Source organism: Canis aureus, chromosome 24 (assembly GCF_053574225.1).
Source record: "Canis aureus isolate CA01 chromosome 24, VMU_Caureus_v.1.0, whole genome shotgun sequence".
Classification (NCBI taxonomy): Eukaryota; Metazoa; Chordata; class Mammalia; order Carnivora; family Canidae; genus Canis; species Canis aureus.
Window position 1 is genome coordinate 27,611,551 of NC_135634.1, and position 16,901 is coordinate 27,628,451.

Sequence of the window (16,901 nt, forward strand, 5' to 3'; positions counted from 1 at the left end):
AAAACTGACACTTGTAAGAAAATTAGCATTTCATATCATCTGAGAATAAATATTAATAGAGGAATCAGTCTTTAAATATTTTTTGTTAAGATGGTGAATTACATAAAAATACTATTTGGTAATAAACTTAGGGTATCAGCTCTAGAGGGAGAAAAGATCTAACATTAAGGAGTAATAAATAACAAATCTATGTTGTCTTGAGGTATAATAAACCTGAATCAAATGTACTGAATGACTTCATTCTCTGGTAAATTTCAAAGCTGCCAGAACAGGGGATCAACTATTCTAAAATTTGCCCTTTTTTTTGGTTCAGGAAATAACTTTCTAATAAAGAGTGCTCATGATACTCTCTTGTAGTTTTTACTCATTAAATCTGAATATGGGTGAATACCCAAAATTTTGCCTCAGGTTGGGGTCTAATAAAAAGTGAACCCGATGACCTGGTTAAGACTGATAATTAGGGGATCCCTGGATGGCTTAGCGGTTTGGCACCTGCCTTTGGTCCAGGGTGTGATCCTGGAGTCCCGGGATCGGGTCCCACATCGGGCTCCAGGCATGGAGCCTGCTTCTCCCTCTGCCTGTGTCTCTGCCTCTCTCTCTCTCTCTCTCAGTCTGTGTCTCTCATGAATAAATAAATAAAATATTAAAAAAAAAAAAAGACTGATAATTAAAACAGCTAATACTGAAACCAGATTAGCTATAGGAGTTACATCTCTGAGCAGACCTTTTTTTTTTTTTTTTTTGTAAATACAGTAAAATGTTTCTTCTATTTTTCACTTCAAGAAACAAAGTACTGGTCAGATATTTTTTAAAATTTAATATAAGTACTGAGTGAATCAAAGACTAAAATATCACTAAATTTCATCCTTTAAAATGAAAAGCAATGACATATCAGCTCTGTAAATCAGGCCTTGGAGTTCAAAGAAATCTTTTAAATTACTCCTACAGGGTTTGAAATGACTGTTGTCTTCCAAAGTTTTCCCAAAAATCACTTTAAAATCTTGCTTCAAAGGCCTGGTTTTTCTTAGAAATAAGTTTTCTTCCCTTTTAGTAAAACCAGAATGAAAAATTCTGACCAAACAATTAATTACTGAAAAGTCTTACCACCCAAAGTTTCAAAATCTTAATATAATCAACCAACTATGTTCTTGTGGTTTCTAAAAAAAAAACCTGTTAATTTAAAATCTAAGGATCCTCGTATTGATGACAGAGGACTGTAGCAATCTTTTGTATTTTTAAAATATTCTTTGTGGGACCTACTTTTGCATTCCCAAAATGTAAACAGCCTTCACTATAAATGAATTCATAAGATGCTTAAAATATATAAATGTGATTATATCTCACTTGAGTATTATTGACTCCTATGGGGCAATTTGGTCACTAATTCTGCTGCCACTCTCTTCGTCAAAGCTTTTAAAGCCACATTTATCAAAGATAATTCCCCAAACTTAATGTTTAACAAGGGTCTTCTCACGAGTATATCCATTGTATGCAGTTTTCTCATCTAAGTGACAGGTAACTTCATATTATTACTAAAATCCCTCTTTAAATTATATTGATACTGTTGACACAGTTCTTGAGTTTGGGAAAACACTAATATTTGCATTATTAGATGTCCCCTTTGAAGATGCACTGATACCAAAGTTTGTTTTTATGACCTATAAACAAAACTGAGGTTTGCACAATCCCTAATTATAAATCAATACTAAAATACAAACTTGTCCAAATAGCTTAAGATTGCTGTCTCAAAGAAAAAAAAGAAACACTATGCTATTACTGGAGTCAGGCTCATACATAAAACGTTCATCAGGAAGACATGTATAAATTGATGGCATACAATTTCTCCATGACTGAGCCTAATAAAAACTCCCACCTACAAAAGCCCTATAATAGCCAATCAATGTCATGAGTAGGAGTCACTTCTAAAGAATCACTAAAAACAACAAAACAAAACTCTAAGTGGTTTTCCTTATGGGCCCGCTGAGAAGAAAAGGGCTCCTTCATATCTACTCTGGAGACAAAAATGGGAGCAAACAAAAAGATCAGCTGCATGAACAAATGCAGCAAGCAATTTTGAGAGGTGATAAAAAAAAAGCTATGGTATTTCATCTTTTAAAATATTAATATAAACATTTCACACAACACAGAGGTACTGAAAGCCAAGATCTCCTTTGCTTTTCTGTAGCCTTTTTTTGAGGGCTTTAATGCCTAGAGATGCATAACTATTGCTAGGAAAATAAGTTGAGAATAAATCTGAGCTCAGAGAAGGCAGGCAAATACACCAAAGCAGAGTTCTGATATGCGTCGTTGTCCAAGCCTTTTGCTACCAGTCAGAGAAAATAGAAAAAAGATGAACCTTGGGCAACTAGACATAGAAAGTATTTGTATTTTCCAAGGCATCTGAATGTGGCCATAGATTATGCTAGACTAGATTTTTTTAAATTATATTTTTAGCTCAATACATATCTCTAAAGTAGGGTTCAGTTTTGGTGTGTTTTACACTGAAATGGTTATATACAGATGGGAGTGGATATGGTATTAGATGTTAACTCTTCAATTATCCTTTCAATGGAAAACTAGAATTGGTAGTATTTATTAAAATGAACAGTGCCACAAAACAGAAATGTATATAGAAAGCACTGAACCACAAACTTTAAGAGTAGCAGGCATAAACTAGCATAGCATAAATACAGTCTTAATATTGAAACATTTCAATCTGTTTCTGCAGTTTAAAACATAGCTGTGTCATTTCATAAACTTTCACCTCCACTTCAAAAAGATTTGTGTAACATATAATGAACAAATCGGCAGAGTCAAGATAAATTTTCAAAAGGCTCAAGCCAACATGAAAGGTTTAAGCTTAGTTATTATTATTAGCAAACTCTTAGAATACTTAAAACACAATAAAACAACACATGTACATACATAAAACAGTGCAGTAAGAACTTAAGACAAGGGCAGTGCATTTCTGGTTTAAGGAAACCGTATTTGTAGCTTAATTGTAACAAATAAACATCTATCCTAAATGATGGTTTAATGGGATATCCAGCATTTGATACACATTTAATATGTACGGTCACAAACCTGAAAAACTAATGCAACAGTAACGATATATCAGTAACAAATTCCTACTTTATTTCTATATTGCACATACTTTTACTGTCTACTGCTAAAATTTACTTTTTAATGCAAATATCAGAGGATTATACCTATAACCCTTGTAAAAATATTTACCTTGAATAAATATTCAGATTTTCCTTTCTTGACAACCAAAATGAGAATGAATTCAGCTTTGTTAATCTAAAGCTATTTTAAAGAGAAGGGCAAAAGTTTTGGAAATGGCATGTTAATCACAAAATTCTTGATTTATCAACCATTTTGGTTTTGAAAAATATTTCTATATTTGGAGTGTTTAAAAGTCTAATCTTTTTTAAAACTAACAAATATTCCCTAACGAGATTAATCATATCCTTGACTGGTCTGGAGCACTGTTTGGAAAGTAGACACAAAAAAATTTTATGATTAAATGGCATATAACACAAATGGCATTAAATAGGTCACCTGTTTCACATAAAATAAAATGACTAGCACCTCCTTTCTGCTCCCAAGGTAAAGAGGCCTAACAGGCCACATGAAACACGAGTAATTACAGTAAGTTTCATTCATAAAGTATTGAGAAATCCACTACATTAGAGGGTTCTCACATCTAAAAGCCTTAGGTTCAAGGCTACTGTGTAAAAGTGAACTGAAGGGCCAAAGGAGAGAGAGGTGGGATTCAGGTCCAGGAAGGTCCTTATTTATACAGATTGTGGGAAGATCTTTCAGGGACTCTCCTGCATCCCATCCTCAGTTTCCAGTTCTGCCAACTGCCTCCTAAGTACATTTACTTTTGCTTGCAATTCCTTGTTATACTCAATGATGTTAACCATTTCTTCATATGCTTCATCCAAATACTTGGAGGATCTATTCCAACGTAGGAAAATACCTATTGAATCCGGGAAAGGAAGATAGAAAGCAAAAAGATACATATAATAGATTAACATTATTTGATGCATTATGCATTATTATTATTTTTTAAATTCACATGTATGTTTTATTATACTCTGAAATAAGCAGGAATTTTGAGGTACTGAAAGTATAATTAAATATACTATATTTTTAAAATATTTTATTTATTTATTCATGAGAGAGACAGAGAGACAGAGGCAGAGACAGAGGCAGAGGGAGAAGCAGGCTCCATGCAGGGAGCCCAACGTGGGACTCGATCCCGGGACTCCAGGATCAGGCCCTGGGCTGAAGTTGGTGCTAAACCGCTGGGCCACCCAGGCTGCCCTTCATAGGTGAATTCTGCCAAACATTTAGAGAAGAGTTAACATCTATTCTTCTCAAACTAGTGCAAAAAATTAAAAAGGAAAGACTGCTTCCACACTCACTCCATGAGACCAGCATTACCCGGACACCAAAACCGAACAAAAATAGCAGAAAGAAAGAAAATTATAGGCCAATAACCCTCATGAACATAGATACAAAAATCCTGAACAAAATATTAGCAAACTGAAATCAACGATACATTAAAAGCATTATATACTATGATCAAGCAGGGTTTATTCTAGGGATGCCAGGATGGTTCAATACCCACAAATGAATCAACACAAAATGCCACATTAACAAAAAAAAGGATAAAATCATGTGATCATCTCAACAGATACATTTTGATAAAATTTGATAAATTTTTTTTAAATTTTTATTTATTTATGATAGTCACACAGAGAGAGAGAGAGGCAGAGACATAGGCAGAGGGAGAAGCAGGCTCCATGCACCAGGAGCCTGACGTGGGATTCGATCCCAGGTCTCCAGGATCGCGCCCCGGGCCAAAGGCAGGCACTAAACTGCTGCGCCACCCAGGGATCCCAAATTTGATAAAATTTGATAAAATTCTTCATTTATGATTAAAAAGTCACAACTGGGTATAGAGCCCATGTATGACAAAATAACTAACATCATACACAACAGTGAAAAGCTGAAAGCTTTTCCTCTCTATCACAAACAAGACAAGGGAAGCCTACTCTTACTAACACTTATTCAACACAATATTGGAGATCCTAGCCAAATTAGACAAGAAAAAGAAATAAAAGGCACACAAGTAGGAAAAGAAGTAAAACTGCCACTATTTGCAGATGACATGATACTACATATAAAAAATCCTGAAGATGCTCAACATCACTATCAGGGTGAAATGCTAATACCACAATGTGATATTAGCTCACACCTGTCAGAATGGTTATTATCAAAAAGACAAGAAATAACAACTGTTGGCAAAGATGCAGAGAAAAGGGAACTCTCATGCACTGTAGGTGGGAATGCAAAATTGTGTAGCCACAATGGAAGACAGTATGGAGGTTCCTCAGAGTATTAAAAATATACAACCATATGATCTAGCATTTCCACTTCTGGGTATTTATCCAAAGAAAATGAATACACAAATTCAAAAAGTTATATGCACTCTTATGTTAACTGTAGCATTATTTATGATAGCCAAGGTATAGGGAAGCCACTTAGGTGTCCATCAACAGATAAATGGATAAAGAAGGTGTGGTATATACACAAATATATGGACTTTCCAGACATAAAAAAAGAACAGCTTCCTATTTGTAACAACATAGATGGGCCCAGAGGGTATTATGCCAAGTGAAATTAAGTCAGATGGAGACTGATAAGTACCATATAATTTCACTTATATGTGCAATCTAAAAAATAAAAACAAAATCAACAAAAAGAAAACAGAAATAGGGATGCCTGGGTGGCTCAGCAGTTGAGCGTCTGCCTTTGGCTCAGGGTGTGATCCTGCAGTCCGGGGATTGGGTCCCCCATCAGGCTCCCTGCATGGAACCTGTTTTTCCCTCTGCCTCTGTCTCTGCCTCTTTCTCTGTGTCTCTCATGAATAAATAAATAAAATCTTAAAACAAAAACAAAAACAAATAGATTCATAGATACAGAGAACAATCTGATGGTTGCCAGAGGGGAGGGAGATGGGATGATAGACAAAATAAGGGAAGGGGATTAAAAAGCACAAACTTCCAGTTATAAATAAGACATGGGGATGCAATATATAGCTTAGAGAACATAGTTAATAACAGTGTAACAGCTTTGTATGGTGACAGGCTACAGCTAGACTTATTTATCATGGTGATCACTTTGTAATGTATGAAAATATTGAATCACTATGTTGTACACCTGAAACTAATACATGTCAACTACACTTCAATTAAAGAAAATAATAAGAGCCTAAACTTCAGTGCACTCTCTCCCTGTCTCTTTACTTAAGAGGTGGTCTTCCTTTTTTATTTTTATTTTTTTAAAGATTTTATTTATTTATTCATGACAGACACAGAGAGAGACAGAGAGGCAGAGACATAGGCAGAGGGAGAAGCAGGCTCCATGTAGGGAGGCCGATGTGGGAGTCGATCCTGGGACTCCAGGATCATGCCCTGGGCCAAAGGCAGGCACTTAGTCACTGAGTCACCCAGGCGTCCCAAGAGGTGGTCTTCCAATTCTATAGGCAAGTCCTTCTTTCCCCAATAATAATTATCCTTTTATTATAGATTAAAAGGAAACATTTTCTTGTCTGCATAAATCTACATTAACTATATCATCCAACATAATGGCTTAGAGATATTCAAATAAGGAGGTACAAAAACTTTCCAGACAGCAATACGTCAGTAGCAGTAAGTTCAGAAAGGTTTTATGATTCTTTAAAACACTTTCTATGAACCAAACTAGAGAGTCCTACATGTCCACTGCCACTCTATCAGAAAGGGAAAATAGAGACACAGCTTAAAGACAACTTTGAGTTTTCTACGATATGAGCCTGTATTTAAAATCCTGTTCTTCGATGCAAGAATTACTTAATACTAATGGCTAACTATGATATAAATATAAATAGAGGAGAGTCATTTTAAGGGTCCAAGAGTAGTCAGTCTCCTTATATAGTCCATATACCTACTAAGAGAAGATTTTACCTCACACAAAATTTCTTCCAGTTCTATGTGGGGAACTAAACACATATGGAAACTCTGTTCTTAATGGAATGGTAGGAATTCATTCACATAACAACAAAGATTTCCTCCAAACACTTCATCTCTAAACTCTCAATGAGGTTTGGTAAAAACTGGTTAAATCATCATTCAGGCCATCCAACTCCAAATCTGGCTTTTCTCCCAAGTAGCTGCTAGTCACTCACTTCAGTTATTAAATGTGACAGTCGCTTTTAGGTAAATTGTCCCCGAAATCTTTAACAAAAAGTATGGATATATACTTGACAATAATGAACTGTATACCTAAATATGGTTAAAGTTGGTAATTTGTAATCTCTCACTTAAGAGATCACTTATCCCTCACCTGTGACTGTCTATAATCATCAATAAACTTAGCAAAGAAAATTTTTGAGCAGCCCGAAATTCCCAAAGTACTAAAGCTCAGACTCCGAGAATCTTGAGACTACCTGAGGTTGCTTTCCCACAATTCTAGCTTGGGGACACCTCAACAGGTAAGATTAGAATCATAAACTGAGGAGGAAGGAAGCAGCAAATGGCAGATATGCCAAGAGGAACGAGACATGTGAGCTGACATCCAGAGAAATGACAGAAACAGACTCAGTCTCAGAGAGCAAAGCAATCTGAGGCCCTTTTACATATAAAGGGCAAACAGCTTCCTACACGTGAATTACCCTTGTGGGCAAAACATATTAAAAAGTGATATACTAATTGACATTTATGGTATTTCAGTTTAATTACCAAACAGCTAGCATTCCTGTGTGTCAGCTTTGTGCTGTTTAATGCAAAGATGAGTATAGATGTACTTGCTACATTCAAAATGATTAAAAAGAAATGGCATTTTGTAGTCTTTGTTTAATGGATGGCTAATATATGTTAGATAGATTTTGGTTATATTTTTAAAAACAAGCTTTGGTATTTATAGAGTAAATTTCAGGAGTGTGAAAAATTAATGTAGGTTAAATACCTTCTTTAGAATGGATTTGAAAATTAAGCATGGATTATCATTCCACATGAATAATGAGAAATGTGCATTACTGCACTGATGGTATTATGTATGTTTAGAGAACTTTACTAGAATGACTAGTTCATTAATTCTCCAATAGCATTTAACAGAAGAATCTATCCTAACAGTTGCTTAATAAAGGAAACAGAAGCCACCTCCTAGGAGCTTACAATTTATTCCTGTCCCAACTACCTACTGACTTTCTCACACAAAAAGTATTTTCCCTCATACTCATTAAAATGGCCACTACCAAGGGGGAAAGAGCTGAAAATAGCAAGTGTTGGCAAGGATCTAGAGAAACTGGAACCCTGTGCACTGTTGGTAGAAGTGTAAAATGGTGCAACTGTTATAAAAAATGGTATGGAGGTTCCTCAAAAAATTAAACAGAATTATCATATGATCCAGCAATTCCACTTCTGGGTACCTACCTAAAAGAATCAAAAGCAGGGTCTTAAAGAGATATTTGTGCATCTATGTGCCAGAAGGTGGAAGCAACCTGTGTCTATCAGTGGAAAACTATTCAGCCTTAGAAAGGAAGGACATTCTGACAGGCTACAGTATGGATGAATCTTGAGGACATCATGTTAAGTGAAAGAAGTCAGTCACAAAAAGACAAACATTGTATGATTCCACACATTCATACGAGGTACCTAGAGTAGTCAAACTCAGACACAGGAAGCAGGATGCCATTATCAGGAGCGATGGGAAGTTGTTTAGTGAGGAATAGAGTTTCAGATTTGCATGATGGAAAGTGTTGGAGACCCATTTCATGATGATATGGATATATATTGACAAGAATGAACTGTATACCTAAATATGATTAAACTGGTAATTTGTAATCATGATTAAAAACACTAATGTTATCTTCCTATCTAGGGAAAATATCCAATATAAACAGCAGTACCCACTGAAAAATCACTGTTAATTTCTGAATGGGGACTGAACAAAAGAAGTATGACTAGATAATGGACATGAAAGAGAGAGCCATGCCTACACCTTGAAAAAAAAAAAAAAAACAGCAGTAATACACAGGTCTGAGGGTCAGGTCCATTCACCAAGTTCAAATGTCAATAGCAGCAGGTCCTTAGAGATCGTTCAGAGAGGATCCTTGACTATGGATAAAGAGTTTGCAAAGGATGCACAGCTTACCTTCCCATAGCTGAAGACTCTGTGGAGCGACTGAAGGCCAGATGACAAGATTGTTGGCTTCAAAGAGAGGATTGGTGAACTTACTCAGTTCACTGGGCCGATTAACCCAGGACCACAGAGACATCGTTTTCTGCTGCAGCTTCAACTTACATCTAATTGAGGAAGAAAACTGCAGTTAAAGCAATTAAATGATAACAACCACTATTACATGCTCCTCCCAAGAGGACAGTTTCTTCTCTCTGTATACTAGAAGGCAGAACACAAAACATGGGAATAAAATGTTGTGAAATAGAATTATTTGTCAGAAAATTCAACCAGCATTATAACTCTCAATAACAACAAAACACTTTCATAGGCTTTCAAAGCCTCCCAGGAGGATAAAATCAGAATCTGGTCATGTTTAGGTATGGTATTAAATATTAACCTAGGGACATCTGGGTGGCTCAGTGGTTGAGCATCTGCCTTCAGCTCATGGCGTGATCCTGGGGTCCCGGGATCGAGTCCCACATCAGGCTCCCTACATGGAGTCTGTTTCTCCCTCTGCCTATGTCTCTGTGTCTCTCATGAATAAATAAATAAAAATCTTAAAAAAAAAAATGAACATTAACCTAGAGAACAGAATGTTTATATGCAAAAGTTCTTTATTGTATCTGGCACAGTATTTTAATTTAAGATCACTAAATATATAAATTACATGAATATAAAATACAGATGGACTGTCAAATATTAAAAATGAGTATGTATCTTGATATAAATACAGATTTAATCTATATTTATACACAACAAACAGCCTTCATAATAATCCTGAAATTCTATAACACTCTTTTATCATAAAATAAATTCACAGGGATAGAAAGTGAACTGGTACATTTTCAAAAAAGTAAATAAAAAAAAAAGTAAATTTTAACAAGTGAAAGATAATTGGTGGTTAACCTTACATTAACCAAAAAGATAACATATTCAATTTTTACAGGATTCTATTTAAGTTGAAGTTTTGCTGTAAAACTGGTTATGTCTCTGAAACTACTTGGTTATTAGTTAATTATGTGCTAATTAATTTATTTATGCTAGCAATAAAAAGAATCCATGTAATCAAAGAACTCATGTAGTACTGGAATTTAATTGCTAGAAGAGCAAATCCTATACCATGTTTCCAGGAACCAGGCATGGTGAAGATAGGAAACCACTGTACCCACTGCCCCTGCAGTAAGTGGTTTGGCACCACTCTCCATACAGCTTTGGAATCCTTCTTAATCAGCCCTATTGGTAGGATCTACCAAATGGCAATCAGAATGTGAGATAAAATACATTTGTAATCCCTTTATTAAAGGCTAGTTCTGAGGGATACTCATAAGTATAACACCAAAAATAAGTCCTCAAATGTATTATTTAAATACAGAATAAGGGCATTTGGGTGGCTCAGTGTGTAAAGCATCTCCCTTCAGCTCAGGTCATAATCCCAGGGTCCCAGAATCAAGTCCTACATCTTGCTCCTTGCTCAGCAGTGAGGTCTGTTTCTCCCTCTGCCCCTCCCTTTGCTTGATCTCTTTTTCTCTCAAATAAATACAGAAAATCTTAAAAAAAAAAAAAAAAAGCTGAACTAAAGTTATATACATTACTTTATTGAAAAGTGTCTTAAAGTCTTTAACGATTATTTTGTGACTTTTTGAGGTAGGTAGGTACATTATACCACATTACCCAGATTTAATCAAGGTAAATCACCAATTCTGTCCCTCCCCCAATAAAATTATAGTTTAGGGGTTAAGTCGAACATGCTTTAAGAAATGGCAGGATAAAGGGTTGCTTGGGTGGCTCAGTCAGTTAAGCATCTGACTTGATTTCGGCTCAGGTCATGATCTCAGGGCCATGAGATCAAAACCCACATCAGGTTCCATGCTGACTGCAAAGCTTGCTTAAGATTCTCTCTCTTCCTTTCCCTCTGACCCTTCCCTGCCACTCCTGTGTGCACACACGCACACACATGCTCTGTCTAAAAAAAACAGATAATAAATGGCAGGATGAGATATTACATTTCTAATATATTTAAGTGCCCTGAAGTTTCCTTTGTAATGATTATTTGTATGTAATCTTTAATCTTTTTTTAAGATTTTATTTATTTAGATTTTATTTATTTATTCATGAGAGACACAGAGAAAGGCAGAGGAAGAAGCAGGCTCCCTGTGGGGAACCTGATGTGGGACTCGATCCTAGAACCCTGGGATCACGACCTGAGCCAAAGGCAGACGCTGAACCACTGAGCTACCCAGGTTCCCCTGTAATCTTTCATCGCCTAAATAACGAAAACCAAAATAAAACAGGAAAGCCTTGTTGACACGTACAACTTTCTTTTGTTTAGCATTTTTTTTTAAGATTTTATTTATTTATTCATGAGAGACATACACAGAGCGAGAGAGAGAGAGAGAGAGAGACATAAGCAGAGGGAGAAGCAGGCTCCATGCAGGGAGCCCGATGCGGAACTCGATCCCGGGTCTCCAGGATCACGCCCTGGCCTGAACTGCTGAGCCACCTGGGCTGCCCCTTGTTTAGCATTTTAAAGGCATATCTCACCATGAATCCTTTTTGATGTAATACTTTTTAACACTGCTTGGTACTAGTGTCTATCGAAGAAACTATAAATATACTTCATTTCACATGCTGACTCCCAACTGCTAAAGGTTATCAATTATCTTTCCTTTTCTTAAGCATCAGATGACACAGAGCATGAAGTACTTGCTGTCACATTCAGTAGAATCAATGTGCCAGCCAGAGTAATACTGTGGCTCTGTGTCAAAATGCCAACAGTGGTAAGTTCTAGGCTCATGACTAAGTAGGTGTTAGAAGATTCAAGAAAGAATGAATGAAAGAACTGACATTTTAAAAAATACTTATTATGTGACAGGTATTATACTAGTTTTCACATGTGTGTTGTTTGATCCTCACTAGAACCCAGTGTGGCAGAGGTTAATTTTTGCCTTTAATATAGGCGGAAGTAGATTCAGAGAAGTCACCTGGCTAGTAAGTGGCATAGTAGAGATTCAAACTCAAATCTACTTTCAAGTCTTGAACTTTTTCCATTAACGTACATTGGAAAGAATGAGGAAGAGGCTGATGACAGTAAAAAGGAAAGTACCTAAAGTTTCTCAGGGCTTAGTTTAAAATGTTGCATGTAGGTGTGGGACTTCTGGAATGGTAGGGTGAGGACCTCTGTATATCTTCTCTAAACAGTAATGAAAACAGTGGCAAAAACAGTCAAAATAAGTATGTTCACAACTCTGGAAATTAACAAAAGGCTATGACAACCTGAGGAACACTCTTCAAGAAAAACTAATGAACCTCTGAAAGAATAGGATTCATAGCATTTTAACTTGGCCAATGCCAAAACCCTTTTCCTAGCTCTGCAGTATCACTGCAAACCAGTAAGCAAACTTGTAGCCACAGAAGGGGCAGACCAGCTCTGGAGCTCCTCCAAAAATACTACTCCCAGAGCACAAATCACTATTTGATATTCTTGAAGCTCCCTAGTAAAGCTTCCTTTGTACAGTCCTGTAATTTGACTGACTCACAGCTTTCTTAGAGAGAAAAGCCCTATTCCCCAGGGTATTTGTCAAAAATCAATGAGCAGAAACTATTTAACATCATAGTTGCCTGAGGCACCTAGCCAGTTTGGGGCAAATAAGAGCCTAGGAAAAATCATAAAAGATTTGGGGACTGAGATGTCCATGTGTAGCAGGGGGTAGGGTGGGGGCTTTGTAAAGCTCTGACATATTCCCAGGAATTCAAAAGGATGTGCACATGCCTAGGAAATGCTTGAGATAGTCCCAATTCTTTCTCCTCTGGCTGAACCTAAGGCCCTGTACAAGCTGAAGGTTAAAGCAGAGTTGTAAACTACCTGAGCATTGAAGTCATGCCTCTCAATACACATAGGGCCTCTCAGTAAAGGATGAAAGAGTTATTCATTCAGAAGATAGAGGATCTAATTTCCAGATTTGCCATATTATATCTAAAGCATCAGTTTTCAAAAAAAGCAAATTATAATATACACAAAGAAATGAAAATGTGTGGCCCATACTCAGGGGGAAAAACAGTCAAAAGAAACTGTCCCTCAGAGAGGGGGAACATATTGAACTTACTTGACTAAGACTTTATTTTATGTACAATTTTATTTACTTGAGAAACAGCAAGCGAGAGAAAAAGCACAAGTCAAGAAAAAGAGCATGAGTTGAGGAAAAGGGCTGAAGGAGAGGGAGAAGCAGACTCCTCATTGAGCAGGGAACCCGACATGGGGCTGATTCCAGGATCCTGGGGTCATGACCTAAGCTGAAGGCAGATTCTTAATCGACTGAGCCACCAGGTACCCCACTAGACAAAAAGCCAGCTATCATAACTGGGTTCACAGAGCTGAAGAAAAATGCCTGAAAAATTAAAGGAAAGTATAACAATACTTTACCAAAAGGACGGTACAGAGGCAAAAATTATTAAAAAAAGAACCAAAAAGAAATCCTGATTTGAAAGTATAACTGAAATGAAAAATGACCATAGGAACTCAACAGTAGATATAAACTGACAGAAGAATCAATGAATTTGAATATAGGTCGATTGAAATTATTAATTTCTGAGGAAAAGAAAGAAAAACTGAAGAAAATTTAAAAGAATCTCCAAACCTATGGAATACCATCAAATATACCAACATGAACAACAGGCGTTCCAGATGGAGAAAAGAAAAAAGCAGAACAAATGTTTGGAAAATAATATCTGAAAACTTCTCAAATGTGATTCTCCATACCTTAGAAGATTAAGGAATTTATCCAAGTAGGATAAATTCAAAGTGGTCCACACTAAGACATATCAATGTCAAACTGTCAAAAGCCAAAGGAAATGAGAATTGTAAAAGCAGCAAGAGAAAAAAGACCCATTATGTAGAGGGGGGCCCCTCAATGAAAGTAACAGCTGACTTATCAGAAACCATGAAGTCAGAACACAGTATTATGACATATTTGGGGTATTTGTGTGGCACAGTTGGTTAAGTGTACAACTCTTGGCTTCAGCTCAGGTTGTGATCTCCAGGTTATGAGATTGAGCTCTACATCGGGCGCCATGCTCAGTGCAGGTCGGCTTAAAATTCTCTTTCCCTCTGCCTCTGCCCCTCACCTCTGTGCTCGCTCCCTCTAAAATAATCTTAAAAAAAGAAAAAAAAAAGACTGTTGACCAAGATGTCTACCAGCTAAACTATGCCTCAAAAATGAAGAAGAGTGATGCCAGCAAAAATGGCAGAGTAGGTAACTCCAAATGCCCATCCCTTCACAGAAACACTGAAAATGCAAAGTAGGTTAGAACCTACTTTGTCAGACTTCTGGGAAATAGAAGTTTACACCACATAAGTAAATGAAGAATCAGGAAAAGGGAACCAGAAAGACCATAAAAAAGCTTTATGACATTTTTATTTGCTCTTGCCCCACCCATTCCCTAGCCCATGTTCTCAGTATGGGACACTGGTCTCTGGCTCCAGAGGGAACAGAGCAGTCCCTATTCACAAAGAATTATGTCTCTCTGTTCTAACTTGTCCAAGGGCTACCAGGAACCCATGTCTTTGTTATGCCTAACTTGGAAATCACCATAGGCAGAAAAGTGGCGGGCATTCCTAGAAGACATAAGGTGAATGGACAACCTATAGCCAACTGTGGGCAAAGATTATGGTTAAGGGGTACAAGAGAACACCAAAAGCCTATGGAAAAAGATTCTTTGGAAAATCAGAGTTGCCCATGTATATGGAAGAATTCAGAAAGCCATATGCATGCTCAAGGCAGGAAATATGCTCAGAAAAGGCCCAAGAAGATCCCAAGATAATGGTTTTTGCTGATCTCTAGCCTCAGTGAGGGCCAGAAGTGAAGGCAGAGGCCTGACTAAACACTGAAGGAATATTCCAGCAGAAAGCCCATCTGCAAAGACTGCAAAAGGATTTTTTTCCTTTGTTGTGAGTGGTTTTCCCTTTCACTTTTTCCTCCCTGTTCTTCCCTCTCTCTTGGCTCCAGGCATTCAAAGGAATCACTGTCAAACACTAGCTGAACACAAACTAAAAGAACAGATACTTTAGAAACTACACATGAGAAAAAAAATACACTTTACAAAATAGTTTAGAAAAGGACTAAATAAACAGTTATTCGGAAGAGTGGGAAGAATCTGTTTTCCACAGAACCACCTTAAAATATTTTAAACGTCGGGACGCCTGGGTGGCTAAACGGTAGAGCACTTGCCTTTGTCTCAGGGTGTGATCCCAGAGTCTTGGGATTAAGTTCCACATTGGGCTTCCTGCATAGAACCTGCTTCTCCCTCTGCCTGCGTCTCTGCCTCTCTCTGTGTCTTTCATGAATAAATAAATAAAATCTTTTAAAAAATGTATTTTAAATGTCCAGATTTAAAATTACAAATGATGAAAAAAAGAAAAAAAAAAGCCCTAGAAAGTATGGCCCGTTTAAAGGAAAAAATTAATGGAAATTGTCCCTGAGAAAACACTGACTTTGCTTTCACTAGATAAAACCCAAAACTAAGGACAAAAAACTAAAGGAAACCAGGAGAACAATGTCTCAAAACCTAGACTATATCAATAAAAAGACAAAATTATAAAACAGTATCAAACAGAAATTCTGGAACTTAAAAGTATAATATCTGAAATTTTAAAAAACCTTACTAGATGATTTTACTTTATTTATTTAAAAAAATTTTTTTAATGATTTTGCTTATTATTCATGAAAGACAGAGAGAGAGAGAGGCAGAGATGCAGGCAGAGGGGGAAGCAGGCTCCATGCAGGGAGCCCAACATGGGACTCGATCCTGGGTCTCCAGGATCAGGCCCTGGGTTGAAGGCGGCGCTAAACCGCTGAGCCACCCGGACTGCCCGACTAGATGATTTTAATAGCAGATCTGAGCAGGCACAGAATAAGCAAATCTGAAGACAGGACAACCGAAATGCCCCACTCTGAGAAGAACAAAAAAAAAGGAATAAAGAAAAATTAACAGAGCCTAAGCAGCCTGTGGATACCAATATATGTATAGTAGGAGTCCCAGAAAGAGAAGAGAGAAAAGGGAACAGGAATATATAAAGAACTAATGGCCAATTTGTCAGTTATACCTCAATACAAATGGAAAAAACTAAACACAAAAAGAAGCACATACATAAAAATATTAAAGGCTGAAAATTCCCCAAACTCAATAAAAGACACAAATTTACACATTTAAAAGTTCAATGGGCTCCAAGAAGGATAAGGGCAAAGAGACCCATACTGAGACACATTATAGTGAAACTGACAAAAGCCAGACAGAGAATCTTGAAAGCAGCAAGAGAGAAGTCCTCATGTAGAAGGATCCTTCATCATCCTTCTACCACAGATTTCTCATCAGAAACTACGGAGGCCAGGAGGGAGAGCAATGACATTTCTAAAGTTCTTATAGGAAAAAAAAACCCAAAACAAAAACAAAACTACCTACCAAGAACTCTACACCCAGGAACACTATTCTTCAAAAATGTAGGAGAAATTAAGACATTCCCAGATAAATAGAGAGGGAGTCCATTGCTAGAAGACTTGCTTTACAAGAGAAATGCAAAAAGGAATCCTTTAAGCTAAAATGAAAGGACCCCAGATGGTAACTCAAAGCCATATGAAGAAAAATAACTTCAGTAAAGATAACTACATATGAGA

General features: G+C 36.8%; 1 protein-coding gene across 2 annotated transcripts in view; it reads right to left on the reverse strand.

Moving 5' to 3' along the window:
- Nucleotides 1–656: 656 nt before the first annotated feature.
- The window catches only part of MTMR9 (myotubularin related protein 9), a 51,039-nt gene continuing 34,794 nt past the window's right edge, over nucleotides 657–16,901 (reverse strand). For both annotated transcript variants that reach the window (XM_077868637.1, XM_077868638.1), the window contains 2 exons: nucleotides 9,208–9,359; nucleotides 657–3,985 (listed from right to left, as the gene is read on the reverse strand). In XM_077868637.1, coding sequence (XP_077724763.1) covers nucleotides 3,822–3,985; nucleotides 9,208–9,359 — 316 coding nt within the window. In that variant the 3' untranslated portion in view covers nucleotides 657–3,821. The remainder of the gene's footprint in view (nucleotides 3,986–9,207; nucleotides 9,360–16,901) is intronic.